At 43.8% G+C, this 17109-nt stretch overlaps 1 protein-coding gene across 1 annotated transcript; it reads left to right on the forward strand.

Annotated features, from left to right (window-relative positions):
* Positions 1–3: 3 nt before the first annotated feature.
* TUBG1 (tubulin gamma 1) lies at positions 4–16944 on the forward strand. The gene is made up of 11 exons (XM_063132174.1): positions 4–177; positions 1529–1641; positions 3559–3726; positions 4180–4248; positions 7295–7374; positions 9708–9834; positions 10342–10428; positions 11607–11756; positions 12576–12728; positions 13005–13166; positions 15246–16944. Exons 1-11 carry the CDS (start codon positions 129–131, stop codon positions 15441–15443), a joined length of 1356 nt encoding a protein of 451 aa, XP_062988244.1. The 5' UTR covers positions 4–128; the 3' UTR covers positions 15444–16944.
* The last annotated feature ends 165 nt before the right edge of the window (positions 16945–17109 follow it).

The raw sequence follows: 17109 nt of genomic DNA on the forward strand, positions 1-17109 counted from the left end.
AAAGCCGGAGTCTAGGCCGCGGCGGGAAGAGGTAAAGAAGCCGCCGAGGGCCGGCGGTGGCGGCGGCGTTTATTTACAGGCGGGAAAGGGCCCGTGGCTAGCTTGGGAGAAGCAGGAGCCGGGCCGCCATGCCGCGAGAGATCATCACGTTGCAGCTGGGGCAGTGCGGCAACCAAAGTAAGGCCCAGAGGAGAGAGAGGCCCTCTGGGGGGGGGGGCTCCGGTGGAGGGGAGTTCCAAGGAGTTGGAGCTAGAGATGTGACGGCCCGGGGGGGGGAAACGGAAAAATTCGGGGGGGAAAAACTGTTTTTTCCCGAAGCCTTTTTTGGGTTTTTCCAGAAAAATTGAAGAAAAAACGGATTACGGGATGTTTTATTTTAGCATGATGAATAAAATGTTTCAGACAAGGTGTTCAAATATTTACTTCTCCAAATGATTTCTAAAAACTATGTACAGTATCAGATTATTACAATGTTTTGTGCATCGAGGACAAGCAAGTCCTAGGTTGCAAACTGAGACTACAACTCTCAAATGCAAGAGCAAGATGCGTTTCTGCCTCTAGGGGGCAGCATGCCACTGAAGCAGAGACTGAAACTGATAGTGACGGCTATAGGTCAGGAAATGAGTCTGATTACATTTCATGCATATTCGTTGAATCTTGGTCTCCCCCCCCCCCCATTTTTCTCAGTTCTTTTTATGGGAATGGGGCCTTTATGTCTTGACACTGGAGGACTAGTGGAGACATAAAAAAATTTCTTGGTTACTAATGTTGGTGGTTTCTTCTGTTGTTTTTTTAAATAGTTTTTTGCCTGCTCCTCATAAACTGGCAGAACCAAAGAGGTTCCTTACAGTTCAGGTGTTCCTAACAGTTCAGGCGCTTGTAGCTCCATTTGTTACCAAAAAATAAAGTAAAAAAGTAAATTAAATTTGTAATAATTGTTTGAATACACTACTTTTAGTATACCAAATGTAATAATTTTATGCCAAACAAACTTGGACATAATTACATTTTATGTTCCTAGTAACAAAGTGACTTTCAATCTTTAAAAAGTGCTAATATTGCATTATTTCAATTTTTCTGAAAATTTCTATTTCCCCCTGAAAAAAATGGAAAAAACTCGGTTTTTTTCCATGGGTTCAAAATTTTCGGAAATTTTACATCTTTATTTGGAGCTAGAGCCAGCCGTGGGCCTTGTTTTGCGTGGGTGTCTCCGGAAAGCAGAGGGGTTTAGACTCTGAATGAGGGGGAAACGGAGAAAAGGAGGGCCTTGCTCTTTGCTCGTTGGTTGGGCAAAGGGCAGCTAGGTTCTGACGTTCCGGGGCTGCTAGTCCCTGTGGAAGAAGGATAAAGCCGGCGGTGTGGGCTAATAGGGACCGGCCTGAGCACCATTTGTAATGCCACAGGTATCGTTCTAATATTGAAATACCCAAGGGCAGAGCCTCTTGCCCAGTTTCTTCCTCTTTATGCCATTTACCACATTCTCTATCTGATAACCAGGCAGGGGCTCTCTTCTTTTCTACCGTTGCAGTTGGGTTTGAATTCTGGAAACAGCTCTGTGCAGAACATGGCATCAGCCCAGAAGGTATTGTGGAGGACTTTGCTACTGAGGGCACTGACCGCAAAGATGTCTTTTTCTATCAGGTAGTACCATAATCCTCGCTTTGTCTTGTAGGGCTTGCAGTGGGGTCTGTGGATGGTCTGCCTCTGATTCTGCAAAGGACTGGATTGTGAAAGCATAATGTACTTGCTCACCAGTTGATCACCTCATATTGCATGCGTATCCGCCTTTGGATATTGCTCTCCTCTAATGATTTTTAGAAAGATGTTTAACTCGCTCCTCTCTGAAAACAATTGAATAAATATTCTTTGATCAAAAAGCCTTCAGATTTAGACAGTCATTGTCCTTACAAATTTGATCATGCATCAGAAAACATGGAAATTGTACGTGTATTTTTTATTACAAGTATTTCTAATTGGCCCTTCATTCTAAAATAGGAGTCTTCAATCTTTCTGAATAGGTGGGCACATTTGGAATTTTGCGTGTGTGTTGTGGGCACTCACAAAATGGCTACTGTATATTACAGATATATCCTTCCTTTTCTCTTGCTAGGAGCCTAAGGTAGCTTACATCACCTTCCTCTCCAATTTATCTTCCCAGTTCTGTGAGGTAGGTTAGGTTGAGTGTCTGTGACTGGCCTAAAGTCACCGAGCGAGCTTTGTGGTTGAATGGGGACTAGAGCCCGGATCTCCTGAGTCCCAGTCCGTCTAACCACTGTACCACTCTGGCTGACAGACAATCACCTCTCCCTTGTATTTAAGTTCTTGGGGAAGTTACATTTCTTTTAGTCTCGCTAGTTTGCCTTCTGGGAAATGAATGTCTTGTGACTGGTTGTGCCTACCATGGCAGCCATTTTATAAATGGGTAAGCCCCCACCCCATGGGAACTATTTTGTGAGAGTACCCATAACACTTAATATTCCAAATGTGCCCGCTACCCCAAAAACGTTGTGCATCTCTGCTGAAAGAGCATGATATATGAGACTGCAGAAAGAACATCTCTCTTTGACAGGAGGCTTCAGTTACAATTTCTGTGCTTTCTGGAGATGACTGCATTTGTAAGAGTAATTCTACTCTTATACCAAATGGTTTTTGAGCATAGAATTACCACGTTGTTTAAAAAGAAATGTACTGAGTTACTGCTCCTGTAGTTATATACACTTTCATGTGAATCCTAAACGTTCAGATATTTTCCTTTCATTTCACATTTCATATTTGTTTTTCCCATTACACCTGAGAACAAATGCTTGAAAACAAACTAGTTGTAATTCCTCTCCCATCAAGTCACACATTTGCACATCAAAGATGCTTTTGGCAAATGTAATGAAGAACTTTAAATGGCTGCCATCTCCTTTTGCTGCTGTAGTAGCCTAGCCCCTTTCTTTCTTAAAACCCTTCCAGGTGTTCACAGTGGCACTCAGCCACTCCCTCACCTCTAAAGGTTATATGCCTTTCTTTGATCCTCCTCCAAATTTGACCTCAATAACTATTCTGGAGTCCTGACTGCTGCTGTCAATGGAATTCCAAAGTGGAGAGGAAAACTCACCAAGTCTGACTTTACCCTCTCTCACCTCCGCCCCCCTCACAGGTTAGCTCAAACAAGCCCCTGCCCGCCTCCAACTGCCTGCCAGCCAGAGATGAGAAAAGGGAGCCAATGAAAACTTGAAGCGTGTTGCTGGTGAACTGCCACCTGCTAGCACTCTAGAATCTATGTTGGCTTCATCACTGTTATACAGAGTGTTCTCAAAGCACTGGTTATCTTTAATATTTTTTTTAAAAAAGGGGAAATAGGAGGTGCAAGAAAATTGGGGTAGATTTGGGGAGAGCTAGAGAGGATGAGGGGCAGCTACTTTGCTCCCTAGTGACAGTTGCTATTGTCAGTGCGTAGCATGCTTAAAGTTGTAGGTATGCAATTAGATAATGGATGGGAGGGACAATGGAATTTCTAAACCGCTGTCCTTTCTGCAGGTTGCTTAGGGAGTTTGCATTTCTTGTTATCAGGCAGATGATGAACACTATATTCCCCGAGCTGTCCTCCTGGACCTGGAGCCACGAGTGATCCATTCCATTCTGAACTCTCCTTATGCCAACCTCTACAACCCAGAAAACATATACCTGTCTGAGCATGGTGGTGGGGCTGGGAACAACTGGGCCAGTGGCTTTTCACAGGTAAGAAAGTCAAGAAGTTAGGAGTAAACACAGCTTCGTCCCTCAAAACATAATTTTGTCTAGTAGTTTTTATTTGCTGAACGAAAGAATGCAACTTTAATAATGGGTTGGTTTGCGCACCCTGCAGCCCACTCTGGCTTATTTGTAGTGCATGCTGCCAGCCATTTTGAGTATCAAACCCCAACCAGGATGGGTGGGTTGCTATGGTTTGTCATGTTATTGAATAGCCCTCAGATAACCCATGATTTGTTCAGATGACACAACAAACCATGGCTCCCCCTCACCGAGGTTGAATATTTAAAATAGTTGCCAACATGCACCACAAATATGTCACGGTGGGCTGTAATAATTGTGTGAACCTGGACATTGTCTATTTTGTAGACAATTATAAAACTCTGAGACTTACAGTTGAATATAAGATACATTTCGGGGTATCTCTTATTTGCTTTGCAGGGAGAAAAGATCCATGAAGATATTTTTGACATTATAGACAGAGAAGCTGATGGCAGTGACAGTTTAGAGGTAAGTAACTCCCCTAGGTACACAATATATGACTGTGCATTAAAAGATTTTTACAAAAATAAAAAAACGGCTTGACAATTACCTATCTATGGTGATTTTAATAATCCATGAAAAGTTGAGGGTCTCCATTTTGCGGGGGAGTGGGGAGATGGAGACCCTAACTGACTGGGGGAACCTGGGTTGGATGTGTGCCATGAGACTACAATTCAATATATGGGGGAACATCCTGAATTCCCCCCCTCCCCAGGTGAGCCTGAAGCAGTGTTGCAAGGCTTCTGTTCCAGATTACTTGCAATAGTATTCCTGTTACAGATTGGGGATATACTGACATTTTGTTGTGGGTCCCCACTTATCCCTTCTAATAACATTCTTGGAACCATCCAAGTTGTGAAATGGGCTTCTCTAATCTACATACTCATGGAATATTCCCAGGTTTGAGTTCAGGTGCGGGGAACCTCAAGCCCAGAGACCTAATCTCATAACCGTTTACAGCATTTTGGAAATGAGTTGGATGATGTGCGCACATTATGAGATTTAAAACCTCCCCAATCCTTGCTATTAGGACAAGTTTTAGGAGGGAGGAAAGGGTAAAAAGATTCCAGGAGCTAATCCCATACCTGAGCCCTTTAGCGCTATATAAATAGGAAGGCTTTAGCAGGATGGGAAAGTAAGAGGTCTTTTCCCCCCATGAGCTGACTGAAGCTATGAACAGAAGCAGTCTTGTTATTGCTGGGAATACACTTCAGCATTTTGTAGAAGATCCCCACTTTTAACAATTTATTTTATTTTATTTATTACATTTTTATACCGCCCAATAGCCGAAGCTAGGTTCATAGAATCATACAATAGAGTTGGAAGGGGCCTATAAAGCCATCAAGTACAACCCACTAATCCACCTTAAAGCACACCTGACACATGGTTGTCCAGCTGCATCTTGAACACCTCTAGTGTGGGAGAGTCCACGACCTCTCTAGGTCATGGGTTCCATTGTCATAGTCAGGAAGTTTTTCCTGATGTCCAGACGGAATCTGGCTTCCTGTAACTTGAGCCCATTATTCCGTCTCCTGCAGTCTGGGATGATCAGGAAGAGATTCTTGCCCTCTTCTGTGTAACCTTTCAAGTATTTGAAGAGTGCTATCATGTGCCCCCTCATTCTTCTCAATGCTAAACATGCCCAGTTCTTACAGTCTCTCCTCATAGGGCTTTGTTTCCAGTTCTTGTTCCCCTTCTGTGAACCCCTTCCAGCTTGTCTGCATCCTTCTTGAAGTGTGGTGCCCAGAAATGGACACAGTACACAAGATGAGGCCTAACCAGTGCCAAATAAAGGGACCAGTACCTCGCACAATTTGGAAGCTATATTTCTATTAATGCAGCCCAAAATAGCATTTATCCCTATTTATTTATTTATTGCATTTATATACCACCCCATCGTTGAAGCGCTCTGAGCGGTTTACAAAAGTTAAGAACAGTAAACATTAAAAACAAATACAAAGTTTAAAACATAAAAACAACAGTATCCTTATAAAAACAGCTATTCTGGGGTCCGTTAAAAACAAACAAACTTAGCTCATGTTGTTAAATGCTGTTAAATGCCTGGGGAAGAATTAAATTTCATTCTGTTGTTTTCAGCCCAGCACTCCAGCCTATCAAGATCACTTTGGGTTTTTTTTTTTTTTGGTTTTTTTATAATATTTTTATTTTCTACGATACTTAAACATACAGCATACAATTAAAGAAAAAAACATACTACATAAATGTTGAATAAATGTTGAATACATAATATGTCTACATAACATAATCAAACTTAACATATAAGTGCTCCCCCCACCTCGGGATCTCATTCCTGATTCCAAAATCTCATACTTTCTTCTGCTGGCGGTTTCCCACTTCCGTTAGAAAATACAAATATTAGGAACTGTTTCCAAATTCCTTCAAAATCATTTGTTTTAGCTATACCTCTTCTCAATTTAACATTTCATTAATAGCTATATCCCAAACTTCTTTATACCATTCTTCAATACAATATTCCCCTTGAATCTTCCAGTTCCTAGCTACAATCAATCGTGCCGCAGTCAGCAAATTCGATATCAATTCCTTAGTTTCTTTTTTACATTTTAAATCTTCAAATAGTGACAGTAATGCAACTTTGGTGTTTGTTCTATCTTCATTCCCACACTTTCTTCAATCTCCAAAAACACCATCTTCCACAATTTTTGTACATATTTGCATTCCCACCACATATGTACATACGTTCCTTTTCCCCCACATCCTCTCCAACAATTTGCTGAGTGCTGATTATTTTACCTTATTTAATCTAACCGGGGTTAGGTACCACCTCCATATAATTTTAAAGTAATTCTCTTTTATTCTCACTGACATATTTCTCAACACTCTTTGTTTCCAAAGTCCCTCCCAGCTCTGTTGTCCTATTTGTACATTCAAGTCTGTCTCCCAAACCATTTTACCTGAACTATCCCTCAACCCTTTCTCCAAGATCACTTTGAATTATTAGCTATCCCACCCAATTTTGTGTGATCTGCAAATTTGATAAGCATTCCCTGTTCCTCCTTGTCCAAATCATTAATAAAAAGGTTGAAGAGCACTGGGCCCAGGACTGAACCCTGCAATACCCCGCTCATAACCTCCCCACAGTTTGAGAAGGTACCATTGATGAGCACTCTTTGAGTCCAATTCTGTAGCCAAGTGTGGATCCACCTAATAGTTGTTCCATCCAGCCCACTTTTAACTGGTTTGCTAATCTGAATGTCATGGGGCACTTTGTCTATAGCTTTGCTGAAGTCAAGATATATTATGTCCACCGCATTCCCACAGTCCACAAGGGAGGTTATCAGATCAAAAATGCCATCAGATTAGTCTGGCAGGATTTGTTCTTGAGAAATCCATGCTGGCTTCTGGTAATCACTGCATTGTTTTCTAGGTAGCTTTTGTGTCCACCAGCTCTTGTAATATGCACTGACTGAACCTCATATAGGTAAATAATGTGTGCCACACACACACGCCTCTCTTTTTATGTTCTTCCCTCCAGGGATTTGTGCTGTGCCATTCTATTGCAGGTGGGACTGGCTCTGGTTTGGGCTCTTACCTCCTAGAGAGATTAAATGACAGGTTAGTGATTGCATCGAATACACATATATGCACACATACCTACTTACACTCTGGGGGGCAAGTAGACGACAACGTCAGTCAGATTACTTTGTAAAACCAATGGTTGGATGTATGTATCAGATACACACCTGACTAGAGAGTAAATCTGTTCCATCCAAACACCAGCTTGGGCAAACCTGTAGTTGCTGGAGTTGTAACTTGAAACATGAAAGAGACTGAAATAATTAGTTCTGCCCCCTCAGGAAAGGAAAGTTCTTCAGCCTCTGCTAAAGCAAATCACAATTGTTTTAGATGAATACTGCTAGTGGTTTAAGAATCACATTGGTTTTGGATGAATTCTGTAATGGTTTGAGAATTATATCCTCGCAGAGTTCTCAAAAATTGTGAGAAGGGGGAAGTAGACATTCAGCGACAATACAAATATTTGAAACATTTACTTGACTATTAGTACAAAACGCCAGAAATCCACAAAACGTGGCTTAGCTTACTATGTAAGAGAGTAAAAAATAAGCCAAAGGCAAGAGCAGAACCAGGTGCTTTGCACCTGGCACTTTAATAAACCTTTCACTAATAAAATTATTGTAGAAGATTCCTTGGTTCTGTCCTTGCCTTTGGCTTATTTTTTACTCCCCTACAGGGTTTTCCTTCTTTTTGCACTTAGCTTACTATGTAGCCATTTTGTGATTTATATTTATTATTTATTTATTTATCATACTTATACCCCGCTCCTCAGCCAGAAAAGGCTCTCGGAGCGGCTTACACTTAGCAAAAAAGACAGTCCCTGCCCTCAGGCTTACAATCTAATAAAGACATGACACACAAGGAAAAGGAGTCAAGGAGGGAGGGAGGGAGGGGAGAGAGAGAGAGAGAGAGAGAGAGAGAGAGAGAGAGAGAGAGAGTCCAGCAGGAGCAGGCCCCGATGTTACTTCTGCCTGCTCCTGTCCCCTCGGTCCTTCTTCTTCCCCACAGGGCCAAGATGGCAGTTTGCCCTGGGGGGGGGAGAGTCCAGCAGGAGCAGGCCCCGATGTTACTTCTGCCTGCTCCTGTCCCCTCGGTTCTTCTTCTTCCCCACAGGGCCAAGATGGCAGTTTGCCCTGTGGGGGGGGGGGGGAAGAGTCCAGCAGGAGCAGGCCCCGATGTTACTTCTGCCTGCTCCTGTCCCCTCGGTCCTTCTTCTTCCTCACAGGGCCAAGATGGCAGTTTGCCCTGTTGGGGGGGGGGGGGAAGAGTCCAGCAGGAGCAGGCCCCGATGTTACTTCTGCCTGCTCCTGTCCCCTCGGTTCTTCTTCTTCCCCACAGGGCCAAGATGGCAGTTTGCCCTGTGGGGGGGGGGGAAGAGTCCAGCAGGAGCAGGCCCCGATGTTACTTCTGCCTGCTCCTGTCCCCTCGGTCCTTCTTCTTCCTCACAGGGCCAAGATGGCAGTTTGCCCTGTTGGGGGGGGGGGGGGGAAGAGTCCAGCAGGAGCAGGCCCCGATGTTACTTCTGCCTGCTCCTGTCCCCTCGGTTCTTCTTCTTCCCCACAGGGCCAAGATGGCAGTTTGCCCTGTGGGGGGGGGGGAAGAGTCCAGCAGGAGCAGGCCCCGATGTTACTTCTGCCTGCTCCTGTCCCCTCGGTTCTTCTTCTTCCCCACAGGGCCAAGATGGCAGTTTGCCCTGTGGGGGGGGGGGGGGAAGAGTCCAGCAGGAGCAGGCCCCGATGTTACTTCTGCCTGCTCCTGTCCCCTCGGTCCTTCTTCTTCCCCACAGGGCCAAGATGGCAGTTTGCCTGTGAGGGGGGGGAAGAGTCCATTGATTTCCATTGACCCCTCTCCATCAAGTCTTCTGCACATGCTGGCGACCTTGGAGGAGGATGCGTCATATTGCACTGAGTTTGGGAGCAAGTAGTGTCTCATCTTGCTGAGCTTGAACAGTAAGGTTTCTTCTGTCAAACATGTGGACAAGTGTTCCCATCCACCAAAGACCAGAGGCTTAAAATTTGCCCTGGGGGAATTCTGCCCTCCGTTTTCTCCTGGGATACTTCTAGGCTCCTTAACATTACCTAATATTTTTCCAGTGTAATCTACAAGCACAATTGCCTTCTCAAGCTATTTGGGGTATTACACTTTTAATGTGTAAATCTCGCTATGTTCTGCTGATGTGACACAGCTGCCACACCAGAGTTCTAGGTTTGGAGCAGGGAAAAGGAACGTCTTGAAGTTACGGGGTTGAATTGCGCTCCACTGAGTCCTATGTCATGGCTAGGGCAAATAGCGTAGAAGTGAGTCCCTGAAAAGATGTGCAGTATTCCTTTCTGCCAAAGCAATGAGCAGGTGACCATCTTCCTTCCCAACAGATACCCGAAGAAGCTGGTGCAGACATACTCAGTCTTCCCCAACCAGGATGAAATGAGTGATGTAGTGGTGCAGCCATATAATTCTCTCTTAACACTCAAGCGACTGACACAGAATGCTGATTGTGTGGTAAGGGGTTAGAGAACAACTAATTCCTTCCGCTAGGACTGCCCCCCACCCCGCTAGTAGTTCTGAGGATCATACTACCCTATGCTTAAACACATAAATGTATAATGGAACTATTTTGTTTCCAAGGAAAGGTTGGTTTTATTTAGTTTTTGTAGTCCTATGGCAACATGTTTAGGATTGATGTAGGGTATTTGCTTCCCAGTGGCCCCATTCAGACAACACGCTAAACTATGCTGCTTAATCACAAAATGGTTCCATTAACCATTTTGTGGTTAAGCAGCATGGTTTAGCATGTTGTCTGAACGGAGCCATTGTCTTATTGCTACTTGTTGTATCAACTTCCATCCACTTCCCTATTTGATGATCTATAACATGTGGCGATATAGATGGGTATAGCTCAGAAAGATAAGGGGTATTGCATGGAGCCTGAACTCTACGTACCTGTTTCCAGGGCTGGGGGTTGCCCCACAGCCCTATACTTCTTAACACGAGATTCCTGTTTAACAGGTGGTTTTAGACAACACAGCTCTGAATCGCATTGCCACTGACAGACTGCACATCCAAAACCCCACCTTTTCCCAAATCAACCAGCTGGTGAGTGAGCAGGAATGTTGTGAAGAGGCTTCACCAAGCCCCTAAAAGATAAAGGGGAGGGTTTGATACTGGATGATCCATGGGGTATGTCTTGATGAGAGGCAGTTGTGACTCAGCAGAGGGGTTAGGGTGATGGTAGAGATCCAGGGCTGGACATTGTTTAAAGTCTGTTGATGACAAAGCCTTTAGTTTTGTATGTACTTTTAAACTATAATATGGTACACCACTTTGAAGAAAAATACTTTTGAAAAGAGGTGTCTAATTAAAACTTAAATTAAAAAACAGGCTGGGTCTTGAAGTGTCTTATATTTCAAAAAAAAAATTTTTTTTTAGCTTGTTAGGCTGTGTAGAGTGCTATTATTTTTGGCACTTTTCAGTTTGCTTTAATGCTGCAGTCCTGTAGGGTATTAAGGGTGCAATCCTATGACATCCGTACCCAGAGTTTGTAGATCTTTGAACTTAGGGACTTAGGAGCTTCCAGCGGCATGGTGGGAGAAGCAGTGGAGGCGATCACAGCCTCTGCCACTCCTCCTGCTATGAGTTTTAGTTAGATGGGCTCTTTTGCTCATCTAGCTAGGGCACTGCAGAGGGGAGGCCTGGAGATGCAACAAAACCCAGCTCCTCCCCCCCCCACAAGAACACCCCCTTTACCCCCTCTCCAAGAGAGCTTTTGTGATCTTGGAGAGGCAGCCAGGGCAGTTCTCTCTGTGCCACCTGCAAGGGGGAGGAGTGGGAAGCATGGATTCCTGGACCGGAGGTCAGAGCACTGTCTCCAACCTTGGATATAGGAATCCAAAATAGGATTGCTCCCTCCATAGCCTTTTTTTATAGGTAGGGAATGGATAGGGGAGTGAATACTTGAAACTTTCTAGAGAGCTGTGTAGGTGATCAAAGACTTGAACCTGGTTCTATTCCAATTATCTATCAAACATCACAGGAAGGGCTGATGACTGCACATTGTTTGCATTCATTTTTTTGTGTAGAGAATTCTTAACACTTCAAGTACTTGCACTAAATAGATAGTGTCTGAGCGCTCCTCTTTGACTAGGCTTGAAGGTTTTGTGGCCAACATCTTCCAGGATCCCCGGAGGAAGTGAGATGAGAGAGCCTGGGAAATACAATCCTCTTTTTGGACCCCTGGGGAGGTTGTCATATTTTTTGTCTTGTTTCCTTTCTAGGTGTCCACTATAATGTCTGCCAGCACCACCACATTGCGCTACCCGGGCTACATGAATAATGACTTGATTGGACTGATTGCCTCCCTTATTCCTACTCCCAGGTTGCACTTCCTCATCACAGGTTACACACCTCTAACCACAGACCAAGCTGTAAGTGCTTTCCCCCCTCTCTGCCTAAAACAAGCTCTGGGAGTTCTTGTGCTTCTCGATGTACACTCGGCTGGTCTGAGAATGGGCAGTTTGGGTCTTTGGGCCTTTGGTTTAGTGGTCAACCATGGCACTTCATAGCAAATATTCAGTCAGAATGTCCTTCACAGTGTCAAAGGCCACGAGGTGTGCAGAAAAAAAGTAAGGGCAACTTCTTCAGCCACATTTGCAGACTGCTAAAACATAGCTGTCTTCCTTCCTTTTATCCTTCTCCACAAGCAACAACACAAGATGCGGAAGGACAGATCGCAAAGGCTGATGATTCAGAAGAGGGTATCAAATGCATGTGGGGGGCAGGTTGACTTTGTGTGTGTGCATGTGCTCTCTTCTTTTAGTAGATCAGCTGTCTTTTAATTTTTTTATCTTTACTTATAAATATGGCTATTTGCCTCAACAAGCCTGTCAAGTCTGTATTTCTGTTCCTTTCTCTCCATTAATCTACTTGTCATTTAGGAAAAAAAAAACAGAATGGTTCAAGGAAGCTTGAACCCCACTTCCACAGATCTCAGAAAAGAGATGTTGTATGAAGGGTGTGTGTGTATGTAATTTAGCCTAACTTCAAAGGCTGTAACACTTTCCTTCCGAATAGCATTGGAATTAGGGATGCTTTTTGGCTGCCATTCAACAAAACAGTCCACTGGAGAGACTTTCCTGAAATGGCAAATCCTTCAAAGCTGTACAAGTGATGCTTTATCTCTGCAGCATGACAGCTTCACCTCCTCTGCAGAATGTGTAGTCCATGTTATCATCTATTGCTCGCAGGTGGCCAGTGTGCGCAAAACCACTGTCCTTGACGTGATGCGACGGCTTCTGCAGCCCAAGAATGTCATGGTATCTATGGGGCGTGATCGGCAGACAAACCATTGTTACATTGCTATTCTTAACATCATCCAGGGCGAGGTGGACCCCACCCAGGTCAGTGGCTACAGAAAGTCAATCTGGTTTGGTTGATCTATCTAGAAAACTCCATCAGGGTTTACCTTTGCTCATGGTAGCAATAAACACAGTTTAATCACTGTGTAGATATATTTCTCTATGCCTGCAGAATGCTGCAAATGCCTGCAGTCCTTAACATGGTGTCTTTGAGTGAACCTCTCTTCCTAGCTGTTTTCTTAAAGAGGAAGTTACTGAACTTCAGGACCCCAGTTTGAATGGCTGTATCAACACACACAAACATCTGCCTCCTTTCAGGTCCATAAGAGTTTACAGCGGATCAGGGAGAGGAAACTGGCCAACTTCATTCCTTGGGGCCCAGCCAGCATTCAAGTGGCGCTTTCCAGGAAGTCTCCGTACTTGCCGTCAGCACACAGAGTCAGTGGTCTGATGATGGCTAATCACACCAACATCTCCTCGGTGAGTCTTTGTGAGATGTGGATGGGACAATATATTATTTTTATTGAGGCGTTTGATGGTCTGAAAACTAATTGAGGTAAATAAACCTACAGGGGTAGCCCAGCCCTGAAGGCTAATAGAACATAGCGATTTCTAGAGCCTCTGGGTATTTTCCTGCTGACATTTCAGTCAGTCCTGTTGGTGTCCTGGTTGAACTTTAGAATGGGGAAATAATCCGGACTGTACACAAAATTGCTCCCAAACCTCCTCTTCCTGAATCATCTAGATTCTTGGTTTGCTGAGGAATTAGGAGCAGTGAAATAGTTGTGGCAACAACTGGAGCATAAGTGGTAGAAGACATGAGATGCATCCAACCAAATAGTGTCTAGAGTTCATATTGGAGCCTGCTCTGTTGACAGTTAAGAAATCACTCTACAATATCATCTGCAAATTGTTGGCCAGTGTAGTTATTTCAGGTGGTGAAGGTGCTCCTTGACCGAACACTTTTCTTGGATAGTCAGGTGATAGCAGTAGTGAGTGTCTTATCAGCTTTGCTTTGTTTGCCAGCTGCAACCTCTTTGGGAGAATGTGGAGATCCCGTTAAAAGACAGCCTTGAAATGTCAATTGATCCAAAATATGGTAACCAGATTGCTATCTGGAACCCAAAGATTGACGCATAACACTCCTATCTTACAGCATCTGCATTGGTTGCTATCTGTTTCAAGGCTCAATTTAAAGTTATGATTTTAGGCTTTGAAGGCCTAAATGGCTTGGGGGCAGGATACCTCAGAACCGCCTGTTCCCACATGAGCCTGCCTACTGGTTAACATTGTCATCTGAGGCTCTGCTCTTGATCCCTTACTTACATGAGATTAGATAAGCAGAAACCTACCACAAGATGTAGGGATGGCCACCAATTTGGATGACTATAAAAGGGGGTTGGATAAATTCCTGGAGGAGAAAGTTATCAAAGGCTGCTAGTCCTGATGACTATGAGCTACCTTCATTATCAGAGACAGTAAGCTTAGATACACCAGCTGCTGGGGAACATGGGTAGGAGGGTGCTGTTGCACCTGTGTCCTACTTGTGGGTCCCTGGTCGACAGCTGGTTGGCCACTGTGTGAACAGAGTCCTGGACTTGATAGACCCTTGGTCTGAGCCAACATGGCTCTTATCATATATACCCAAGACAGAGCCTTTTCAGTGGTGGCACCAAGATTGTGGAATACGCCAGTCCTTCATCTTTGAGAGAGGCAGTGTGGTGTAGTGGCTAAGGTGTTGGACTGGGAGTTGGGAGATCCAAGTTCTAGTCCCCACTCGGCCATGGAAACCCACTGGGTGCCTTTGGGCGAGACACAGACTCTCAGCCCAACCCTACCTCACAGGGCTGTTGTGAGGATTATGTATGCCGCCTTGGGTTCCTTGGAGGAAAAAAGGCGGGATGTAAATGCAATCAATCAATCAATCTTTAAATTGATCTAAATAGTTTTAGTCTGCCTTGTGACAAACACGCCCTGCCCCACCCCCAAGATAGTTTAAAACAATTTAAAAACAGAGCTAACAAAATGGAGCTAGGTAAAATAAGTGTTAACTTTGTCTTAGGTCTTTTCATTTTGCTTTTACTCTGCTTTTAAATGCTTCTGTTTGCTATTTAGGATTTCATTGTTTCATCTGTCAATCCTTATAAGCTGCTTTTTGTGCATACAAAAGAAAAGTCAAATAAAAGTAATTATGCCAAATTTCTTTGAACAGAAGCCTTGTTCTCCAGGCAGCATAATTTCATGGTCTGGCTCTAGGGCTATCTAGCTTTGCATGTAGTGTTTTCTGTTGGACAAATCTTATCCTACTACTTGCATCCCTTTTTAAATAAGAATGAAAGCCAGGATTCCAGTTGCTCTTCTCAGAGTGTGTTTGTCTCATGGATAGATGTGGACTGGACAAAGAGTGATCCAGTGCGCTGTAGTATTTTTATTGTGACAGTGAGGGGGGTTTGGCATTTTCTCTAAAGCTCATGCCAACACCAAGTCACTTCGTGCCTTTTCTGTATACCTTTCCCCCCCCCCCATGTCTTTTCTGAGCCATTGCCCTCTTTTGCCCAGCTCTTCGAACGTACCTGTCATCAGTATGACAAACTGCGCAAACGTGAAGCCTTCCTCGAGCAATTTCGTAAGGAAGACATCTTCAAGGAGAACTTTGATGAACTTGATGACTCCCGCAAGATTGTCCAGGAGCTGATAGACGAATACCATGCTGCTACTCGGTCTGACTACATCTCCTGGGGCACGCAAGAGCAATAAGTGGGCTTGCATGCTGTTTATCTTCCTCCTGAAGCATCAAAGTCCTCCAAATATGCCAATCCATCCTTTTCTGTTACCCATGTCTAAGGGTATTGGGGGGGAGGGGTTCTTGCAGGCCCCTCATTAGGGGAAGGGATTCTGGCAGCGTTTTTGGCCCTGATACTAGGCTCCTCCATCACTTGCTGAATTGCAATCTAATGCTTCTATTACTGGCCCTGACCACCTCCTGTCCCCTTGAGGAACCTGCCTATATATGGCATCACCCCTTGGACCAGAACTTAGTAGGTCTGATTAACAGCAAGCAGTACTAGGATAACTTATTTTTCTGTTTGTTCCTTTTTAATGTTCTTAAGAAACTTGTTCCTCTCCTAAAGTATTTGTGTGTTGCCCTTGTATTTATTTAAACACGTTCCTGTTGGAGTAAGTACCAGAATGGATAATAGCCGTTTTAAAATTACCCAAACCTATATTTCTATATAATATACTAACCAGCATTTTTATTGTTCTGTTTCTATGAGACAGTAAGTGCTGCCATTATACTGACAGGTCTTAATCCATTTTCCATCACTCACAGAATTCGTTTTCTACTTCCTATTTTGTTACTTCAAGCACTCTCCAAACAATTTTCTACCAGGAACCCTCCTTTCCTCCTTTTAAGTGTGTATTCCTAGGGGAAACTCTACATAGTTCAACTAGTGCAGGAAATAACAGTAGTATTTATAATGTGGTTGCCATGAGAACTAAGAATTTATACCAAATGATCAGAACTGGGTTGCAGTATAGAACCAGGACAAGCATTCTATTTTATCCTTGTGTTTTTTAACTGCCAGAATTATCCCTATTAGCAACTAAACTCTGTATCTGCTGCTCTATTGCTAATCCTTCTAATCTCTTCCCCCAGTCTCTCCTCCACCCTCTGCTCTTCTCCCAGCAAGTGGTTTGTAGGTCTTTCTCTTCTACACACTTCCCACCCCTGTCTGTGTCATCTATTGTGCTCTGAGTAGGGAACTTGGGGTAGCGTTTAATTTCTAAAAGGAGATTCAGACTTGTGGGTGGCAATAATGCATTTATCCATATGTATGTATGTATGCATACATAGGGAAAGGGTAGGTTGTACTGGCTCAAATAAGGGAAAGACTCTGCATGTGCTCAGAAGCATCTCTAATATAGTCCTGCTTATGAAACCTAGGCAGAATGTATGGATACCTGGGGAAACCCACTGTTCCTCAGAGTAGTAGAAATATATAAAGTTGATTCTAGTCCTCAATGTTTGTTCAGCATCGGAAGCTGTGGGAAATAATAGGCTCCTGTCCACCCTTTCCTCTGGCTGTTGTGGAAAGGGGTTTAAAGCTGTACATTCAGAGATCCAGAGTCAAGTAATCCTGTGTTCAAATAAATGCAGATCTTATAGTTTGGCTGTAACCTTCCATTGATGGTCTAGAGAAGGGATGAATTGAGCAAGCTTACCACTACTGCCAATCACACTGTGCACAGATTTCTTTTTTAAAAAATTACCCCTCTCCTACTTTCACTTCAAAAAGGCAAGCGACCATATTACTATAGCAACTTGTGGACATGAGCTGTGGCTCTGTTTTGGAGGTGCACTGCTGCCCTGAAGCATTGAGTACAGTATCATCTTGGCTTTGACAATGTCTTTGTGGGGGGA

Source organism: Elgaria multicarinata, chromosome 1 (genome assembly GCF_023053635.1).
Source record: "Elgaria multicarinata webbii isolate HBS135686 ecotype San Diego chromosome 1, rElgMul1.1.pri, whole genome shotgun sequence".
Classification (NCBI taxonomy): Eukaryota; Metazoa; Chordata; class Lepidosauria; order Squamata; family Anguidae; genus Elgaria; species Elgaria multicarinata.